This window comes from Megascapheus bottae, chromosome 10 (assembly GCF_031878675.1).
Source record: "Megascapheus bottae isolate mThoBot1 chromosome 10, mThoBot2.hap1, whole genome shotgun sequence".
In the NCBI taxonomy this organism is placed as follows: Eukaryota; Metazoa; Chordata; class Mammalia; order Rodentia; family Geomyidae; genus Megascapheus; species Megascapheus bottae.
Genome location: NC_143518.1, coordinates 2,591,671 through 2,614,263, shown reverse-complemented (window position 1 = coordinate 2,614,263; position 22,593 = coordinate 2,591,671). Strand labels below are relative to the sequence as shown.

At 40.9% G+C, this 22,593-nt stretch overlaps 1 protein-coding gene across 1 annotated transcript in view; it reads right to left on the bottom strand.

The window, feature by feature from the left end:
* Positions 1-22,593, bottom strand: part of Prdm6 (PR/SET domain 6) — a 110,870-nt gene that overhangs the window by 27,552 nt on the left and 60,725 nt on the right. The window contains exons 3-4 of the mRNA XM_090339686.1: positions 6,402-6,529; positions 2,692-2,816 (exon numbers count right to left, since the gene is read on the bottom strand). Coding sequence (XP_090195812.1) covers positions 2,692-2,816; positions 6,402-6,529 — 253 coding nt within the window. The remainder of the gene's footprint in view (positions 1-2,691; positions 2,817-6,401; positions 6,530-22,593) is intronic.

The window sequence follows — 22,593 nt, the reverse complement described above, 5'->3', positions numbered from 1 at the left end:
GCTGCTCTGGTTTTGTAAGTTTTCTTTACAAAGGAGGATTTTAAGAGCTCCCTGGTATACCATGAGATCGCTGGAGTTTATAATTATTATTGTTATTATTATTTATTATCAACTACCTCAAACCTGCATCACACTGGCAGAATCATAGGGAAAAGAAGGACTGAAAAGCAAACCACAAGTTGTTTCCAGAAAGCACAAACTCATTTTGTATATAATCCCAAATCCAAAGAGCGCATGGTATAGCCATCGTCAAGTGGCTGTAAATGCTGGATTCCAAAACAGACCCCCGAAACTCTCAGTCGTTACCCTCTACGCAAGAACACTGTGAGGAAGGAGCAACAGTGAGTAGATTTGTGCTTCTACTCTAGAGATCCTGCCAAGAATAAGACAGGCCATCCCCTAGTAGTAGAAGATATCTCTACCTCACCCCTGCTGTCCAGTCACCACTCAGTGAGCAGAATAATGCTCTTATAACTTCAGCAAGATGAACTCTTATTGTGCCCTGGCCAGCCATCCAGTTCATGTGGAGACCGTCAGCACATGCCTGCCCCACATCCATCCACACCTGAGTTATCTTCTCTTCCTTCCTTCTGCTCACTTGGGCCATTTGTGTGAGGTTCTTCCACACACCAGAAATATTCTCATCTTGGTTCTACTGCCTGGAACCATCTTCTCCAATTCCTTTGCTTTCTTAAATGTTTGCCCAGTGACCACCTCCCCAAGTGGGGACTACTAAATTGCTTTCCCAATGTGTACCCCTAAATTCTGGCCCTATTTCCCTCCTAGACTGATTTATTATCTCCATAACATATTACCATCTGAACAACTATTTATTTAGACATAGGAGACCCCAGATCCAGGTTCAGAGGAGGAGGCTTGGAATTGTTTTGAAAGGGTAGAGCAGACCTTTCCCAAACAAATGGGAACACACTCATTTCCTCTTATGAAGACAGAACTTACCCAGCAAGATCACTGCCGAAAAGAAACTTTCCAAGGGAAATTTGGGAAGAGGAATGTATTATTTGTCTAAAGACTCATTTTTTAAAATTTGAGATTGGTTTGGAGTTAAACTAGAATAGAAAATGAAAATGATAGTTGTAGTCTACGGTGAGATTTTACTTTGGACAAAGAAATTAAAGACAACATGGGAAAGAAATACCTATCATCAGCATTTGACTAGAAGGTTATATTAGGAAATTTTTTTAATGGAGTTACTATGTATGTGGAAAAAAGTAAAACAAGAGGAAAGAATGAAATACTTTTTTCAAAGTCAAATTATCTATCTACTAACAAAATAGATCAGTTATCTATTTCTTACAGCATAATATGAAAGTATCAGTTCACGATTTAGTGGCAAGAAAACACAAATTCACTGAAACTAGTGTTTCTTAGCATTTCTTACTGAGGCACACTCAAATTACCTAATTTTGTCCCCAATAGTGGAAATTACATTTTAATGTTTTCCAAAGGATTACTAAACCAAAGTGTAAAGTTAAAGTTGATACAAATGTTAGTTTTGTTTCTTGGTGCTGGTATTGGGGATTTGAACTCAAAGCCTGGGCACTGTCTCTTAAGCTTTTTGGCTAAAAGATAGTGCTTTACTACTTGAAGCATCTATACTTCCAGCTTTTTGTTGGCTGGTTGGTGGTAAGTGTCAGGCAGACTTTTCTGCCCAGGCTGGCTTTGAACCTTGATCCTCACACCTCAGGCTTCTGAGAAGCTAAAATTATAGATGCTAGTTACCTGTACCCAGCTTACAGTATAGTTTTAAAAATAGTTTACTATTCTTTTAAAAATGGCTGTTGGCTTACATCAATAACCCTAGCTCAAGAGGCTTGGATCCGAGGATCTTGGTTTAAAGCCAGCCTGGGTAGTAAAGTCCAGGAGACTTATCTACAACTAACCATGCCCAAAAAGCCAGAGTTTGAGTTGTAACTCGAGTGGTAGAGATCTAGCCTTGCAAAAATGTTCAGAGAAAGTGCTCAGGCTCTGAGTTCCAGCTCCAATACCAATACACACACACACACACACACACACACACACACACACACACACACACACACACAGTGACTGGCATGATATCAAAGAAGAAAATTTTATGGTTCTAGACACAGAACACGAGAAAGATAATCTCCCAGTCTTATGTGTACAACTTTTATGATCACTTCCCATTCAGTAACAGAGCACTTGAACTTCTCTCCCTGTCTTATATTATGTTTGTGAGATAAACTCTCACTAATTTTTCCAGGGCTAGCTAGCTTCCAGCTCAAAATCCTCTTGTACCACCTCCTAAGTAGCTGGGATTACCATATGAACTATCACACCTGGCTCAGAAATTGTATTTTAAGCTCTTCTTCTAACATCCTAAAGGTATCAAGCATCAAAGCACACATAGTAGCTGCTCTATGAATAACTTTGCTGTCTGCAATTTTTTCAAACTCTGGCAAGGGTTTGGAATTGTGCACAGATGAACAAGTTTGCCCAATGCAGGTGAAGATGCTCCGTGAAAAAGCAAGCAGCCTATGGGGGGGAGGAGGGAGGGGAAGAGTAACAGACTGGGCTTGAGCACGTTCGCATTAGGTATCACAGCAAACCACATTTCAGACACTTCAAAAACAAAGCACTCTTTTCAAGTCAGTTTTCAAAATAGGAATTTTGAGATGTGAATTTAGAGCTGAAATAAATTCTTACAGTTTTCATCCTGGGCAATGCACTGTAAGGGGATCCCAAAGAAAGACGTATAGCTGTCATTGTACCACACCAGAAGCTCGGTGCCCCTGGGAATATCTATACAGGCTCGGTAGAATATATTCGACCTATTCAAAACAAAAGAAAACCCAGCTTAGTAAGACGTAGCACTCACACAGGCTCCCACCACATCTTTATTGTTCCAAAAATTTTCTGTCCCACCTCTCCACCACTTTTTTGTGTCAATTATCAGGGCTTGAATTCAAGGCCTTATGCTCAGTTGCCTTGTGGTGCTCTACCACTTGAGCCAGACTTCCAGGTCAGCGTTTAGCTGGTTAATTGAAGACAGAATCTCTCTCTAACTCTTTCTGTGTAGAAAAAGTTAGACCTTTGTAGAAAAGCTAGAACTGTGTAGAAAGGTTAGATCGTTTGAACTAGGATCTTCTAAGTCTTAGCCTCCAAAGTAAGTAGAATTACAACCGGGAGTCACTGATGCCTTGCTGAAAATGTTCATTTAAAAAAATCCATCTCACACAAATGAGAAAATGTTTTTCTCTTCCCAAATTGCAAAGGCAGCGGTGCCTCAACATCATACATGAATTAATTCTATTGATTTCTTACTTGAAGGAAAATGAGTAAATGTATTCTGGCAACTTGGCTTTGGAAGTTCCCAAATTTGCAGTAAAATACGGCAGCTTTGTAATATAAGGAGCAAGAGAAATAAAAACTCTCAAAAGTTGGCTGTCTAAAGAGAGAAATCCTTCTTCATGAAATGGATAGAAATTCAATGAACACAAGAGGAGTACTTTATACCGTCTGAAAGATTACACTCTGAAACGATCCAGTGAAGAAACCAAGAAATAAACTTTTAAAAAAAAGTAACAGCTTTGGTACTACAAAGAAAAATCTACAGATTTAAAGAAAAAAATATGAGGAGACTGCAACTGGTTTTCTCAATGAAGGATGGCTACAAATATTAGCCTCAAGTTCCAGATAAAAGTATGTAGGGTTGGTAGGCCTTAAATTTCGCCTTTCTGTAAGGCATGGACTGTAGCAGGGCAATTTGTTCCTTGTACAACACTGCAGACATAAGGCGAATCTTTCTCCACATTTTTCATGGCAGTGAGATATGCACTTGTCAACATATTTTGTCACCACAAAGTGGCTCTTGGCAATAGGATCATAAAGATCAATAAAAAAGTGCAGATTCTCAATATTTTACTTGCAGCTGCAAAAATTTCATTTATCTTGTTCCTTTCCTTACTTGCTGCTGTTCTGTCTCAGGAGGGCACTGCTAGCTAAGCAGAATGTTTTTTTTCTCCCCAATGTTCTATGAATATCTGACAAAAACTCCAGCCAGTCATCCAACCCCCCTCCCAACTACCATGCCTCCCTCCTCATCTTGAAGAGTTGTGCATTTTATTAATTCTTTCCACTGCTCCATAAAAAAAATCAAAATTGGAGCCGAGTTATAAATCACTGGCATCTCCTAACTTGAGAAAAATTGAGTCTACTTTGTACTTCACCCTTGTAACATTTCATCTCTCGGTTTGGCTTCCTTTAATATAAACACAGCGCCCAGCAAATGAATGTGCTAAAACCAAATGACACACTTTACCGCTGAAAGAGCAGAACTGTTTTCAAGCAATGGGTGGTCTTCTAAGCCTCCGAGAAGGCTGAAAGGGGGGAAAATGTGTAAGCATACACCATTCCTTACAAATGGGCAGAGCTTCCAAAACTCGCAGAAATCTCTGCATGTTGAAGCACATCAAAGAGATTTTTCCCTTTTCAGATAATATTTCCTTTGCTGACATGTATTTAGTATTGTGGTTGGATGACTCATAAAGATAGCTTCGTGGCGTCCCAACGCAGTTGAAGCAGAACACATGCCAACAAACATTATTGTCAGCCTCAAAATAAAAACAAAACGTTCAGCTAAGGGTCAATCAATCAAGAGTGCTTTGAAGAAAATTCCATTTAGATATTACAAATCATAACAGAATGAATTTAAACCAGCTGAGTTTTTGTGAAGAGGACATTCATGTATAATAAAAATTAGGCTGGCTCTTCAGGGTCCAACTTTTCTATTTTCTTACTTTTGGACGTGGCCACTGGTGATGGATGCCAGTTTTTAAAATTGTGTTTTTGTAGTTCATTTTATAAGGATCTGAAGTAATCGAAAACAGATCGGCAGAAAGGGTGCCTAGCTGAAGCGCCACCATGAACTGCCAGTTGTAAAAACCACTTGCCATTGACGGATAGATAATGACTCATTTGAACCCCCCTTCTTTCTTACAGGTTTCTTCCCCAAATTCCAAATTTGCCTTAAGAGTTCCCTGGGTACTCATTAGAGAAACAGCCAAGCTATCTCTGGCTGATTGGCCAAGCACAATCTTTACTGACTTTTCTAGCTCAGAATTCTGTTCTGTTTTGTTTTTTAAAAAAAAACAACGAAACAGCAACAGCAACAACAACAACCCTCCTCCCACGCAAAAAACGTCTTAACTATAAAGGTGACCAAAACCCGTATACACTAGTATATCTAATTACTGTCCTGTCCTATTTTATTATTTATTAAGAAAATAAAATTGCTTAGGAAATCAAGGTAATAAATGCAAGGTGCCCTTATTTTTTTTTCCAATTGTAGGCTTTCAGAGAGCAAACCAAATTTGTGCAATCTTAGATTACAAGTGTTGTGGGGAGATGTTGTTTTTTATTATAATAAAAAAAGAAAGGAAAATAAATAGCCCCAGGCAAGACTCCAAGTGGTGAGAGAACAGGCCCTGGGCTTTGATGTGTCTGTGGTGCCTAATAAAGCTAAACAGTTGCTTCTGATTCTAAAGGGGACAGAACTGTTTATAACTGAGCTCATATATTTATATGGTACATGTTTTTGAGGAATTCTGAGAAAAAGGAGGCGTAGTGGTGGAGCTTTTTCCCTGAGTGATTTGTTTTTGCCTTCTGGTCTCCATTCCAGCCTCCTTGGGCACTCAGTGGGACCATTTGCTGGGCAGGTGCATCGAGAAGAAAATGTCTGAGCCTCCTGAACCCTAACTTACTTCTCAGTCCCCCAAAGACCTCCCAAGGGGCTGCCTGGAAAAATAGGAATGACCCCCACTTTGCCTTTGTCTCCTTTGGGCTTTGGAAACTATTTTTTTAATCACCTGAAGGATAGTGGAAACACTTATCAGCTACTCCCTAAAGCTCTGCACTATATATGGGAGAAGTTCCCTCAATTCAAGTCTCTGTGCGTGAGCATGGCAGGTTGGGAAAGGGAATCTCAGAGAGGTAGAGATTTTCTCATGTCCTGGGATTTAGTATAGACGAACCTGCTCTCCTAGGGAGAGAGCCCAAAGGAGACTGGAAGGCAGGGCCAAGTCTCTGGACTCCTACTCATCTGTAAATACACATCTGCTGAGGGAGTTTCCCCAAACCATAGGACTGTCCTGTCTTTGGAGGTCAATGTGCAAAAAGTACAAGAGGCCATCTACTAGCATCTTTATTTTTGAATACTCAGGAAACCTAGCCTCTCCTCCACATCCCCACCCCAGCCAAAAAATAAAAAATAAAAAAACAAAACCCCAAAAAATCCTCTGCCAAACTATGCAGAATTCTGCAAGACGTATTTCCATCCACTAGCAGCAAGCCTGAAATTTGCAAATGCAAGCCCAAGGGCTTCAGCTCTGTAAGTGGTAAATCAAGACATACTTTACCTGTACTGAACTACTGTTAGATTCTGCTCTCCACAGTGCCTTGCACATCGGATATACCTCATCCAGCTCGACTTACTAGGTTCTCCACCATCAATAAAGTGCTGTAGCGTGCCATCTTGGTCATATATCTAGAGAAGAGGTCAGAAGGTCAAGTAGTTAGAACGTATCATCAGCAATCATTCTCCCAGCTTCCCTTGGCGTCTTTCTCTTGTCAGCTACAGCGATTTATTTTCCCCAGGTTCGTTCCTGCTTATTGATGCTGGTGGAGACTCAACTGAAATAACAGCAAAATATGTTTTGGTGATGCAAGTCAATCGCTTTTTTCCCTTATCAAGCCAATCTTAACTGTTATTAAACATAGTTGTGGTATCTCAAGGATGTGACCATATTTCCCAAAGGAATATTTAACCGATTTTGACAGGCTAGTTTTAAGTAATGAGCTGCTGGATAAACAAAGCAAGCTGAAAGGAGAAGCCACACTGACATGGTTGGAGCTCTACATGAAACGCCACCCACCCCCCCACCCCACCCCCAGCTCCAATACAGACTGTTCAAAAGCATTTTTGAGCACTTGTGATCTGTCCAACAAGCTGGTAGCATGGACAAGAAGGCTGGTGGAGAGTTACAAAGCTGTAAAGAACTGGTAAAGTCAGGCACAGTGGCTCACCCCTATAATCCCAGAACTCAGAAGGTTGATGCAGGGCAATTAGAGTTCAAGGACAAGCTCAGAGACACAGTAAGACCTTTTCTTAAAACTTTTAAATCCCTGGTAAAATAGACTGTTTGGGATGTAGTAAATGGGGCCTCCTTTTTCAGTGAAACTATTAGGAGAAAAATCATGAAGATGAGAGAACTTTTAAAGGGGAAAAAGAAACATAGCTGTTTCCTAGGTATTTTAAATATCTTTACTGAGGCTGCTGTTAATATTGTTGCTTCATGTCAGACCAAGCTGATCTCTCCACAGATACCATACAAGAAAATAGAATCTTCTTCAAATTGAGGCAGTAAGGCTAGGATGAAATGCCTATGCAAAACATCTTGCTACCCACTCACACTCTGAGTGATTGCTTATGGCAGAAACAATAGTTCCTCTTACAAAGACAACTTCAGATCTACAGTGTTTTACAGGACATGGTGCCTGGAGGCGGGAAAGAACAAAGTTACACACCTACAGCTCTTCTAGAAAGCTTTTGAAAATTTAGGGGAATCTGGGAGGCACTGAGAAAAGAGTGGGGGGGGGGTGGGCATATGCCTGTGATTCCAGCTCCTGAGAAACAGAGGCCATAAGATCACCAGTCTGAGGTTAGGTAGGATAAAAAATTAGTGAAGCCTTGTCTCAAAAAAGAAAAGAAAACAAGAAAAAGGAATGAGGTCATGGCTCAAGTGAGTAGAGAGCTGGCTTAGCACAGGAGAGGCCCTGGGTTCAATCCCTAGTACTACAATTATTTTTTAAAGTTTCTTAGGAGTATAGTTTTCAAAAGTATGATAATACAACTGAGCAGCTACAGTATAAAACAGAGCCAGTGCTGCATGCCATGTCTTAGCATCCTGAGAAATCCTGTCTCTTATTCTTCCTATTCAACCCTTCCACTTTTCTTTTCCAAATAAACATAAAAAATAAATCTTGCAGCGATCCTTGCTGGTTACATTTAAGTCTCTACATGGCCATTTATATTAAATGAATGCAGCACTTCTACTCTGGAGGACCTTGGGTTGAGTGATGACAGTTGTTTCTAACTATCACCAGTTATTTTTTTTTACAAGTGAATTTTATTTCTTGGTTTTCTTGAATTCATTCCTCTTGACCTCCAACCTTTCCACTCATCCCCTCAAATTAAAAAGAGAAACATTCATCTAATAAGGGCAATCATTTGAGAAGTTACGGCTTTGTAAACACATCAAGGTGATGATCACTGCTGATAATCTAGTTCATCTAAGAAGAACAGCTTAATGTTATACTTAAGGCTAATGATGTCTTTCAATTCTTAGCTTTTTGGATCGTAGTGGAGAATGGGGAAAGCACCCAGATGCTGGGTTTAAGCCCTAGGACTAGATACACACACACACACACACACACACACACACACACACACACACACACACACACACACACACACACACACACACCCTATGGATGGCCTAATCCCCATCCCTGCCCTTCCCCCACAAATCTTCCACAGGGACTGCTGGTGACATTTACTAGGAAGCAAGTGCTCATAGCTAAGCTCCTATTGCTTCTAGCCAGCACCTCCAACAGCAAGTGACACCACCAGGTATAGGGAATGGCCTGGCCTGAGTGTCTGCTCACCTGAACAACATGCAGTAACCAGTCTATCTTAAAAGTGACACAGCAACCTCCTTCATTAAATATATCATTAGTAGGAAACCCCTCATTTTGCCTCCCTTGATGTAAAGTCACGTACCTTGAAGAAAAAGAAGGTTGTTACTGACTACTAAACATCACACACTGAGAGGCATGGCATGAGGCTGGGCTTCCCTGAAATAATCATAATTGTTCTGTTTTTGTTTGGGGGCCCTGGGGCTTGAATTTGGGACCTTGAGCCCTGTCCCTCAGCTCTTCAGCTCAAGGCCAGTGTTTTACTACTTTGCGCCACAGCTCTACTTCTGGTTTTCTGGTGGTTGATTGAAGAGTCTCCTGGACTTTCTTGCCCAGGCTGGCTTAGAACCCTGGTCTTCCAATCTCAGCCTCCTGAGTAGCCAGGATTATACACCAGTGAGCGACCAGTGCCAGGCTCCATCATAGTGTTTTGCATGAAATTATGACAGCAATCCTAAGCAACAGTGATCACTGTAGCAACAGTGGTCTTCTAAAACACATACAAATCTGTTTCAAGCAAAAACAAACAAGTGTCCTAGTATCAGTCGAAAGAACCTGTATTTTCAGCATGTGGGTTTTTCTCCCACGGTCTCATCACATTGATTGTCTAGCACCTTACACAGTATTCAGAGTGAGGCATGCATGTTGTGCTTTGAGCTGGCTCAGGAGGGGCCTCCCTTCCTCTGCTCTGTGCTGTTTAAGGATCAACATTTAAGCATAGTGTTTCTTGTAAGAACACAAAAAAAACAATGGGTCAATTTTAATGCATTGTCTGTTCATAAAAAATGGGGTGAAGGGTACCCAAATGTGAGACCTAAAAAGGAGCTAAACACACCTCTAAAAAGGTTCAAGGTACTAATTAGAGTCTTACTGGTATTTTCTGTCATGAGCTTAGCTTTTACCATTTAGAGCACAATTTAAAAAAAAAAAAAAAGAAATCCCAAACACCTGCCTGAATACAATTGCTCCAGCAGACTGCAGGAACTGATACAGTCGAGTTCAGGAAGTTGTTCTTAGAGGCTGAATTAAGATTCTCCCTTGTTGGATGCTAAAGTAAAACTTTAATATGGAACTCACATTTTGCCTTGTATGTTTTACTTTAAAAAAAAGAGAAACATTAGCCAGGCGCAGTGGCTCATGCCTGTAATCCTAGCTACTCTGAAAGATCTGAGGATCATGGTTCAAAGCCAGCCCAGGCACTAAAGTCTGTGAGACTCTGATTTCTAATTAACTGCTAGAAAACTAGAAGTTTTACTGTGGCTCAAGGGGTAGGGTGGTAGACTTGAGCTGAAGAGCTCAGGGACAATGCCCAGGCCCAGGGTTCAAGCCCCATGACTGACGAGGGGGGGGCGGGGCATTGAGTCAGGCGCCGGTGGCTCATACCCGTAATTCTAGCTACTCAGGAGGCTGAGATCTGAGAATCATGGTTTAAAGTCAGCCTAGGCACAAAAGTCCATGAGGCTCATATCTCCAATTAACCAGTTTGAGGCCAGCCAGAGCAAAACATTTTAAAGACACCATTTCAACCAATAGCAGGGCATGGTGGGATGTCTGTCTCCCCTACCATAGAAGAAACATAAATAAGGAAAACAAAGTCAGGCAAACTCCAAGAAAGAGCCCCTATTCATGAAATAATGAAAGCTGAAAAGGCTAGAAATGTAGAAATGCGGCTCAAGTAATAAAGGACCTGCCTGGCAAGTACAGTACCCTGAGTTCAAACCCTTGTATGGCCAAGAAAAGGAAAAATAATTTGACACAAATATAGCATAGTGTTATATTTATCACATTTTCTGTATATGAGATTTTTTATTTTATGTATATATAATTGGTATTAGAAATTAAATCTAATATCTTACATAAGCTAGGCAATCTCTTTACCACTTAGTGGCATCCATCTGCCCCAGACTCTCCTGTGTGCTGTTTTGATTTTGTTGTTGTGTGTTGTGGGGCTTATCCTCAGGGCTTGGGTGCTGTCCTTGAGCATTTTCAGCTCAAGGCTAGCACTCAAGGCTACCATTTGAGCCACAGCTCCACTTCCTGTTTTCTGGGGGTTAATTGGAGAGAAGAGTCTCATGGACTTCCATGCCTGGCTGGTTTTGAACCACAATCCTCAGATCTCAGCCTCCTGAGTAGCTAGGATTCCAGGTACAAGTCACTGAGTTACTGGCCTCAGACACTTTTTGATTTTTTTAAAACAATATAAACAAACAAATAAATAGAAACTATCTGTTTTTCTGTTTTGTTTTATACTTTTTAAAAATTTTTGCATGCATAGCTAAAACAGAGAAGCTGATTATGTCAACCAAAGTTAAAAACCTTATCTCAGCCTCCAAGGAAAATATCTGCAATATATATCATCACTTACACTATCAGCTTTTGATTGTTTTGTGATAGCTACTTGCTGCTATTTTAAAACCTTTACTTCTGGTCTGTACTTTCTCTTTTATCTTATACCAACAGGAGTGGAAAGATAAGCAAGGAGGGGAGACTAACTCATACTTTTTTAAAGGAGATTTTTGTAAGGGTTTCAATCCAACAGTATCTATTGAGACACTACACACGTCTCATACAATCACTGTCAGCATAAATGAGACAATAATTGTACACACTCTCATTCATTAAAAACCACGGGTGGCACTGGCTGAAAATCGCTCTGAGGAAGGTGGGACATTGCAAGCCTGGATGTCAAGAGATGCCAATCCTCCCAGGATTGTGTTTTCCCAGAAGAAAACTCTAGGTAAGACGTTGGGGAGTCCCATGCAGTGTGTTGTCACAATTGCTTCTGAGTCCTATGTCCACAGCTTTGTTGATTATTAGTGCTGCCAACTTGCATTAACAATTATAACCAATTATTAACAATCAGAAATCATTATAATGCAGGAGCTGATCTCAGCTCACTGAAATTAAGAAGCCATTTTCCCAAGGAGAGGATTCTGGGTACATGGGTGATTCTGAAAACTGTATCTCTAAAGTAAGGTTTGCAAATGAGTGGCTCTTGGGTTGCTTTCAAGCACAAGACCAATTTTGTTTTTCTTACAGAGTTTACCGAAGTAAATTTCCGAAAAGTGTGTTCCTAATCTTGTAAGAATTTACTGAAGGTGAAAAAGAGTGAGATGGGGTATACGTTTTTCTAATTTCCACAGCTCCTACTTGTATCCTATTGTCTTACTTACTTCATTAATTTACTTACCTGCTTGACCTCATTAAGCATTTGCATTTTTGTTTGTTTGTTTTGTTTGTTCCCTGTGGGACTAGAACTCTGGGCCTGGGGACTGTCCCTGTGCTCTTCAGCCCAAGCCTACCAATCTACCCCTTGAGCCACAGCATCACTTCTGGTTTTCTGGTGATTATTTGGAGATAGGAGTCTCCTGGGCTGGCTTTGAACTGTGATCCTCAGATCTCAGCCTCCTGTGTAGCTAGGATTACAGGCATGAGCCACCACGTCCAGCTAAGCATTTGATTTTGTAATCTCAGTCAAAAGGAATGACCAATTTCCTGGTTTTCAAAGAGCACTGAAATAATAGCCTAGAAACATGCAATATTCACTAATCTGCATACCTGCAAAGAAGCTTTCATTTGGCCTGGAATCCAAGCTCACTCTCCTGAAATTCTACTGTGAAAAGGAGAACAGAATCCTCCCCATTGCAAACTTTTTTTCCAGGTCAGTTTCTCAAAAATGCTTTTGTTTTATTTTGTTTTGCTTGGCTTTGTTTGCCCAGGCTATTACTTCAGCTATGCCCTCAGCCCTTTTGTTTTGATTTGATTTTGTATTTGAGATAGGATCTTGCTAACTTTGCCCAGTCTGACCTCAAACTCTCAATCTCCCTACCTCTACCTCCTGAGTGGCTGAGGTTACAGGCAGGCACCACTGCAACAGGCTACAATGGACTTCTAAAATGAAGGCTCTCTTTTAATTCAAATAAATCTGAAATATAATTCCAGTATTAAAACAGAGGAAAATTACCTAGTTGAAGAATGAGGGGTTAGTGAAAGCACCTCACCAACTCAACCTATCTCACTATCCTTCCCTGAGACAGTTCGGTGGCCATCTCGGGTTTCTGTGGCAAAATGAGGGCTGTGTGAGACATTTCCTCCAGTAGACAAAGTGTCCATGAAAATTGAAATCACCAGTTCTGTGAGAACTCAGAATACCGAGACTAAATTTAGAGCCTAGGAAAATCAGATCTGGAAAGGAAACCAGAGCCCATCTGTTCCAGTCTGACCAGTTCACACACTTGAAAACCAGGTCTCCCAAGTCAGTGTCAAGCACAGAGACTACCAGTCCACACTGTCCATGACAGAGCTAGGCCTCGGCTCAAGCCTCCAGTCCCACATATCTCCTGCTTCCTCTCTGGGAGTGTGCAGAGGCTATCTATCTTGAAGAGACCTAGTGGCCTTAAGACAAAGGAAATTTGAATTATAACTCAAAAATAAATGTATCCTTCTCCAAACTTAAGTCCCTGAATTTTGACATGGCCAGGACAGAAGACAGTTCCAAAGGCTCTGTGGAAGGATTAGTTGATTTTCCAGAGACAGGGGAGACATTTTGGATTCCCTTTCTTTGTTCCCTGTTCTGAGGTCTTCATACTGGCATTTGGTTGTGTGTTGAAACACCAGCCTTCTTCAATTTTACCACACAGCTACTACAGGGCCTAGCTCATGGGAGGAATCCAGTTCTCACAGTAATTCTCCAGTTTTCTAAATATCTTGATTTGTTTTAATTTTCTTGTCGGGATAATGTATAGAGGGGTTACAGTTATATTCATCGGGCAGTAGGTGCATTACTTCGTGCATATTGATACCCCTTCTCATGTTTTTGTCCCCGTTCCCCTCCTCCCAAAGATCTTGAATTTTATCCTAAGATTTAAAGAATAAATTACTTACCACTAGATACAAGAAAAACTGCTTCTCAGTACTAACAATTAGGGATAAGAACTAAAGTATCTCCTTCTTGGTACTATACTCTCATTTCTATGATGTACAGAGGTTAATTTTGTATGATTAAAAAGCCAGTAATCAAGCCAGGCACTGATGGCTCATCCATGTAATCCTAGCTACTCAAGAGATTGTGATGTGAGGATAGACAGGTTCAAAGCCATCCCAGACAGGAAAATCTGTGGGACTCTTACATTCATTTAACTAGCAAAAAGCTGGGTGTGGCTCAAGTGGTAGAGTAATAGCCTGGGGTGAATTTTTTTCTTAAAAAAGCCAAGGGACAGTGGCAGGCCCCTGATTCAAGCCCCAGTACCACAGAGGTACAACAAAAGGTACAATTTTCCATTGTGAGTCCAACATGGTTTTGTTGTGTTTTGTTTCACAGTATACAGAGAATCCAGAGAACAGACACAAAACTAAATAAGAATTCTAATCTCTCCTCTGCCTATTCTGCACACAGGACCTTTAAGCTATCTCATTTACTATAGAATTCAGAAAGTTAGGGTTTCAATAGTCAAGTGTATAAGTTACTTGCCGGACACAATTGAAAACCATACTGTTTGCCAAGGTGGAGAAAAATGCTTTACTGCAAGTTCCCACTGTGTCCTAAGAATCATTCTTGATCATTTTGACTGGAAAGTTAGTGGAATACTTTTTATTTTTTATTATATATATATATATTTTTTTTTTTGCCAGTCCTGCTGCTTGAACTCAGGGCCTGTCCTTGGACACTTTTTACTCAAGGCTAGTGCTCTGCCACTTGAACCACAGCACTACTTCTGGCTTTTTCTTAGTATGTGGTACCAAGGAATTGATCCCAGGGCTTCATGCATGCTAGCTGAGCACTCTTACCCTTAGGCTATGCTCCCAACCACATGGAAAACTTATTAATGGAAGATATATAAACCACTCCAGTGAGGTGTGACCATATAGGGTAGAATGAGGGGGCGGGGGAGGAGGGACTTCTAATGTGTGTGAGTAACAGTAGTAGCCCCAAATGAGTGGCAATGTGACATGGGGCTAGTCTTTAAATTCTTGAGGAAGCTGAGGACCTCACTGAAAAAAAACAAAAACAAAAACCAATGGTGCTAACTATAAAGGCTGATGGGAAAATCCACATAAATGTTTGTAAAGGATTCAAGCCACAAAACGTTGAAAACCTGCTCAAGAACAATGTATGTAGTGCAGGCTAATGGGGCCAGGAGGTTCAGTGGCAGAGAGCTAGCCACACATGGTGTGTTGAGTGAATATATGTTATTGCTAAAGTTACCACACCATAACCTCACTGAGGACATCAGTAGCTAGGATTACAGGTCTGAGCTTCCAGCTCCTCTAAGTTTTTGAACAAAAGTTGATTTTCTGATGTGGACAAAGCCCTCTGTGAGGCTTGAATGTTTTTATTCTGTAAATTGATCCTCAGATCTCAGCCTCCTGACTAGTTAGGATTACAAGTGTGAGCCATCATGCCCAGCTGGGATCAATTCTTCAGTACCATATAAACAGAAAAAAACCAGAAGTGGGGCAGTGGCTCAAATGGTAGAGTGCTAGCCTTTAGCAAAACAGCTCAGGGACAGTGCTCAGGCCCTGAGTTCAAGCCCCAGGACTGGCAGGGAAAAAAAAAAGAATATCTAGCCAGTAAAGTCTACGCAAATATCCCTAAATCCCGTATCTCTGGAGCTATAAACAACTCTGGTCCCAAAAGTTCAGATAAGGAACACTCAACATATACCTTCAAAATGAGTGAAGTCACCTATCTCTATACTAACAAAAGAAGAATAGCTAAGTTATCAGGCATTACCTTTGTGCAGCATTTTAAGGGACTGTTTATTCTGTGCAGATACTGGGGCAACTCTGGTCTAGGCACTGCCCTTTAGCTTTTTTGCTCAAGGCTAGTGCTCTACCTTTTTACCACAATTCCTGCCTGGGCTTTTAACCCATGATCCTCAGATCTCAACCTTCTGAGTAGCTAAGTCTTACAGACATGAATGAATAGTGTCCGTCTCAGCATTTGAGTTTCTAAAATGCTTTTGCAGGCTAATGTATTCCTTTGTATCTACGCCAAGAGGATGCTACAAATATTATTCTGTTTCATACTTAGAAACTTTGGGCTGAGGAAGGTGACGTGACTTTCATATACTGGGTATAATATCCCTACCATGTTATATTGCTTTTTAAATCACATCCCATTTGTCTTACCAGAAAGAAACAGTAGAGCTTTTTCTTTAAAAGCATCTAAAATTTTCCAAATGAGGGTCATAAAAATGTTCCTAATGATTAATAATGTCATTTATCAAACAAATTCCTATTTTCAGAGCAAATGTCAATTTCGAGAGAATTACTTAATCTGCTAGTAAAATTTACACAACAGCAGCCATGCAGTGAATACAGACATAAATCCCCAGTTCTATGTGAAACCACTCTCTCTAGGTTGGCGATGGGCCATAATGGGCTGGACATTAGAAAATGAAAAAGGCAGAAGTCTGTGAATAAAGACTCATATGTTACAATGAAAGTTTCTCCATGAAAGCAAATTTCAGCTAATGTGTCCATATTATTTGTGTACAATTTAAGATTTCATTCTCAAATACATAATTCTATCAATGTTTTTTCACATTTAGGTAGTTTTTCCCTCCTCTTTCTATTACAATTTACTTCATTTTATTGTTCTTATTAACCAAAACCCCTTTCCCTTCACTTTATTTTAGAATATTTAGGGATGTCTGAAAAGCCAAGATTCTAAGGCAAGTCTCCAAAGGTCAAGCAATAAACGCCCCCATAAAATAAATGAGTAATGATTATATACACCGTTGCTGTATTTTCAGTAATGCTGATATAAAGCTATATACTGTACTTTGTCAATTCACATTCATCAAGTCCCAGAAATATTAGAAAATCATTACAGGTTTATGTTGAGTTTGCAGATAATACTAACATATAAGTCAAGACTGAAATATGGTAATCAGAAAAACAGTTGAAAAGTGTCAATAAACTGTAAAACACTCCTGGCGGGGCTGGTGAAGCCTTGTTCAGAGAGCGGCCATGTGAAGCGCTGGAGCTGGAGCCTGGGTTCCACTGTAGGTAGCTGACGCTGGTTGTCAGGGAGCAGAGGAGATGGCGATGCAGAGGAGATGGCGACTCAGAGGAGTGGGTCACAGGGCCCTCGGTGAATCCCACTTATCTCCAGCCTTCAATGGGAAGCCTGCCATCCATCAATCTGCAGTCTTCCTCAGACATGCCCTCTCTGTTGATCAGAGCAGGACTTCAGGGAATCGGCCTTCCATTATCAGGATTTTGTCTGTGATCTGAACAAGCCACTGAACCTTTAACTTCTCAGTTGGCAGAGGCATCTATGCTGGAAAAGTCCTGACACTTCATTCATTTTACTCCATCCCGGAGCCAGCTGATGTCTGACTGGTGAGACCCGCCCTCTTTGATGTTGTACTCTTTTGAGAGTGCCCCGCTGTGAAAAAAATTTTATTCGTCCAAATTAAAGAGAAATATTTCTGCATCCAGCTGTTAGCTGTGACATGTTTGCCATTTTTCATGGCACTGGCTTGGTGCCATCTACAAGCTGTGCTGCAAACCTATCTTTTTCCCCTCTCTTCTGTCAACAACACCAACACCAGAAAGGAAAATGTTGGTAATCCTACATTGCTAAGAACAACCTTAGAAATATTTGTTCAGAGCAATTTCCTTTTGTTCCTTTTCCTCCTCCTCCTCTTCTTCTTCCTCCTCCTTCCTCTCTCTCTGTCTCTCTCTCTCTCTGTGTCTCTGTCCTCCTTTCCCCTCTCTGTCTCTCCCCCATCTCACTCTTTCTCTCACATAGGATCTAGTTTACAAAACATTAAAGAATTTGACACAATCCATTTAAAAATGAGTTAAATCCAGTTTCTTTAATAATTTTTAGCATTAATCAAGGCAACTAAATCCTGACCTCTCCTAAATGTATTTCCAGAAGAAATGATTTTAGAGCATGTGAAAATTGGGTTTATATGGACTGAGTCCACACACACAGAGATGATCATTCAGTGGAAAGAGCTCTGAATAAATAATATAAACTCTCAAGAAAGCTTGGGTAAACACTGAGATCTAAGTCAACAAGAAGAGCCATATTTCCTTCTATTTACTAAGTATCATGAAGGGACATTTGAAGATTTCTGTCATGAACTGTGTATCTTATAAACACCGGGTAGTTTTCATTATCTCTATGTTTCTCCCCTATCCTGAGAGTCCTAGGTGAAACACCCCAGGTTCCAACTTCCCTCCTGTTTTGAGATCTCCTTGTCTCATTTTGACTTTCGCAGAGATGGAAAAGGTCCTGGGAACAAGATCTCAGCACTTGGTGTCATGGCATCTTGTCTTGTGACTGATCTCAGGCTATGAAGTAGGAACCACATGAAACAAACCATAGAGAAAGTGGACAAGACATTCTCTTTCACTTGGAAAAACAAGGCCTTAATTTCCTATCAAACAGGAGCAAGGATCATTATTTTTTTAAAAAAATCCTAGAAATAATGTGAACCGATGGGGTGTGAACACTTCGTACAATAGTGTACCAAACATTTATGCACTTACAACTATAAAATAGCACATTCAAGTTAATGCACACATTGGAAAATCACCTTAGACCCCCAGTACACATCTGACAGAGTACTCTTCAATCCTTCGTTGTAGTGAAGGTTTTGATTTATATAGTCTAGGGAGACCAGCACCATATAGATCTTGGTGAGGACTGTTAGTGACTTTGCATCTCAGCATAATGATTACTGAAGAATATGACTTCCAGGAAACAATTTAGCCCAACGTCTAGATGCAAATTGCTATATTAGACAGCAATCATATTAAACACATACAACAAACTAAGTTAGGTGTTTGTAAAGGGAATGCCTCTAAGGATCACAGAGACTACTTTTTTTTTTGCTGGTCCTAAGGCTTGAAATGAGAGCCTGGGTACTGTCCTTGAGCCTCTCTGTGCTAAGGCTAGCACTCTACCACTTGAACCACAGCACCGCTTCCAGCTTGTTTTGTGTATGTAGTACTGAAGAATCAAACGCAAGGCTTCAGGCATGCTAAGCAATCACTCTGCCACTAGGCCACATTCCCAGTTCCAGAGAGACTACTTGTAAGTGTGAAGACACACACACACACACCATGCCCAGAGCTCACTCCTCCCCCCCTTTTTAGGAAAGAACTTTCTGAAGGCATTGAATGTTTATCCCAATGAAGTAATGGTTTCCTATGGTTTTCACTTCTTTTCAAAGCAGTCTACTGCTTTATTTCTTTGCTGAAATGTGTCATTCTTTAAATTATTATGTTTTTCTAGGTCTACAACATTCTTTTCCTAGCCACACCAATAGTGTAATTGTCGGGCATGCTTTATTATGGAGAAAGTGACCGTTAAGAAGGACAGAAAGCATATTTCCAGATCCGAAATAACTTAGGAAACATTGCTGCCATCAATTTGAGACAGAGCTAAGCATGAACATCCCCTATTTTAGACCATAAGGCAATACAGAGTTGAAGCTGACTCTTCAAGGGCACCCAACAAAGTAGGAGTAGGGCACCATAGTCTCACATCTGTAATCACAGCCACTTGGGAGGCTGAAACTGGAGGATCACTGTTCCCAAAGAAAAGTCTCCAAGACTCCATCTCTAACCAGCAAAATTCTAGACTACAGGTGTGGCCAAGGGGTAGTCAGCCATGAGCAAGAAAAAGACAAGCGAGAGTACAAAGACGTGAGGTTAAGCTCTGGTACTGGGGGGAAAGAAAATGAGTGTATGAAAACCACAAGTGGTCTAAATCAGTCATAGTCCCGAGGGAGTGTCCCTTCTCCTGATGTCAGCCCAAGAACTTGTTAGACCAAAAAAACCAAACCAAAACAACACAAAAAACCTCCATGGGCTTCTGAACCAGGACAGGAAACACTATGGGAGCAGAATGGGACAGGTTTTGTTGTCTCTTTTTCTGGAAGGAGCAGTTGTATAGTTTCACAGAGGAAATAAATAAATATACTTATTTGCCACAGGTCTCTTTCCATGAAGATCCAGGAGATGAGCAATAAATTGCTGTCTCATTTTGGTTGACTGGTTGGCTGGTTGGTTGGATGAATGGAAGGAAAAATAGATGGAAGGAAGGATGGATGGATGGATATCTGGATGGCATCTGGGAGATGGATGAGTACTAGGGTGGATGGCTGGATGGATAGATGGACAGTCCTGTAATTGTAGATGAAGGGATAGAATCCCTCATAGATAGTCAAGCTCCAAGAACTGAGCCATGTTTTTCTACTCTTTGGTTGACACAGACAGCTAAAGTGGAGTCGAATAATCAACCAAGGAGAATTTTAAGGGATGAAGCTAATATTAACATATACTTTAAAATTTTTAAACAGTCTACGTAAAATTAAGGCTATTGCAAACATCTGGATGGACGCTTCGGCTCAGAGCCCAGTGTGTGCTTACCTCTCTCCCAATGCACTCCGCCTTCCTCAAAATTCAGTCTCCCAAATGGCCCATACTGAGGATGACTGCCCATCCCTCTCAGTCCCTTGCGATGACTCTTTGCATCCCTCCATTTCTGCACTACCTCCATCATATGAGGATGCTGAGAGATGTATGTGATTTACACCTTGCTGTGAATTACAGATCCAGGTGACACTCCTAAAAAGAATATTTTCATTTGGGGAATTATCTTTAAGTGAAGTTTGGAAGGGAGGAATGCACTTTTAAAGGAATTTCAAGTACTCTTGGAAAGGCTGATGTCATCTGTCATCTGTCAAATGGGCATGCCTTGTAGATCTGGGGACAGCTACTGAGCAGGAGCTACAGCTGCTATATAGGAGCATGGGTGCAGGAAGAAGGGAAAAGGGTGGGTGCTAAGGGAGAAGGGTGGACTTCCAGCGAAGAGTAATCCCAGCTCCTCCACTAAAGAGGAGCTTCTCTTTCTGCAGCTCCTCTTCCGGGGAATGGGGGTTGAGTAGGGCCTTTCTATGAAGAGCCTCTAATTGAGACCTTTGAAGTCATTTCCAAATGAGGTTATTCACAGCCTCACAGAATGACAGGACTGGAAGAAGGAGACTTGCTTTGCACATCTCTATGTGAATGGACCACACTGCCTGCAGTGAGCCATCAACTAACCTTTTGATCAATCCTGTCATTAACTTATGAATTGCACGCTTGTATGTGTGTAGTATTAGGCATTTAAGTTGTTAAAGGTAACTCTGATTTGCCTTTGTTTTTTGTTTGTTTGTTTTTTCTTTCTATTTTTCAATCTATCAAGAGCATTGAAAAATGGAAGTGGCCCAAGCCTCTACATGGCTTGGTTTAAACTTTTTAATAAAGCTTCATTCAGACAGCTGGGCCGAGGGCTGGCAAGTGTGCCACAGTGCTGGGACACCAAGCTTCTCCACAGAGTCAGCCCTGTGTTTCTGGACAAGCATTCAAGTCCACAAGGTGTGACTCCCTGGGAATAGAACCAGAAGATCCAGTAAACCTGAAAGTCTAAGGCACTAGTTTTGCCAAGCATATGGTTAGCAGAGGTTATAACTAATGTTAATCTCCAAAGGAAAGCAACCACCTAATTACCACATTGCAATAAAATCAGCTTCCTAATTTGTAGACATAATTTAGGATTCCCTTCTTTTTCCACAGAAAGAAGTATATAGTCTGATGGGGGGGAAAATGGAACGGAATCTCTTGCACTGGATTCCATAGAGAAGCTTCAGACAAGGCTGCAAATGCCCTGAACTCTCAAGACCATGGTGAATATACTCAATCATCTTCTGGGAAGAAGGTTCACAGTTTTTTAGGGCATTCTCAAGGGGAATGTGTGCACAAACACATTAAAAATTACTGCCAAATCCCACACTTTCAAATAGAAGGTGTATTGAATGGAAAAGTCGAAATGAGACCATGTGTGGATAAGTTAACAATTCTTCAGCTGCTTTATGTGTATTAAGGACATTCTCTTTTTTTAAAAAAAATAGCACATTTATTTGATCTTTGAGATATCTTAGATATATATTTTCCTCTCTCCCTCTCTCTTTCTCTTTCTCTTTCTCCCTCCCTCCCTCCCTCCCTCTCTGTCTCTCTGTCTCTCTGTCTCTCTGTCTCTCTCTCTCTCTCTCTCTCTCTCTCTCTCTCTCTCCTTCCCTCCCTCCCTCCCTCTCTGTCTCTCTCTCTCTCTCTCTCTCTCTCTCTCTCTCTCTGTCTCTCTCCCTCTCTCTCTCTCCCTCCCTCCCTCCCTCCCTCCCTCCCTCCCTCCCTCCCTCCCTCCCTCCCTCCCTCTCTCTCTCTCTCTCTCTCTCTCTCTCTCTCTCTCTCTCTCTCTCTCTCTCTCTCTCTCTCTCTCTCTCTCCGCCCTGGGCTTCCTATATTTCTTCCTTTGTTTCTTTCATTCTGTGTGTGTTGCAACTGTGTTCTGATGCATTGGTTTTTCTTCCATCTCTGACCACATATTTGGGACCACTAGAAAGTGCAAACTGGATAGAGACATCTAGCTGGTTTATTTCATAGGACAGATATTTTTAGGTTAAAAATCATGTGAGTAGGCCAATTACACCAGGCTGTTAAGAGCTCCAATTTCATGAACACTTAGCACTGTCTATTGATGGATTTAGTGAGTCAATGGTTATTAATATGACAAAGCCTTCCTTTTCAGCCTCAAATCCTCAGTGCCACCATTTTTTTCAAGCTCCAAAGAAAACATATAATTAAATTACATTAGCCTACTCCTCCAAAATTACTGGCTCTGTAAGATGTAAAATATTTTTTTTAAATAAGCTGGGAATGTGGCTGAGTGGTAGAGTTCTTGGCTAACAAGCATTAGGCCCTGAGTTCGATTCCTCAGTAGCACATTTAAAAAATTTAAAATATAAATTAAGGCATTATTTCTCTTCCTTTATCTGTGGTCTTACATTT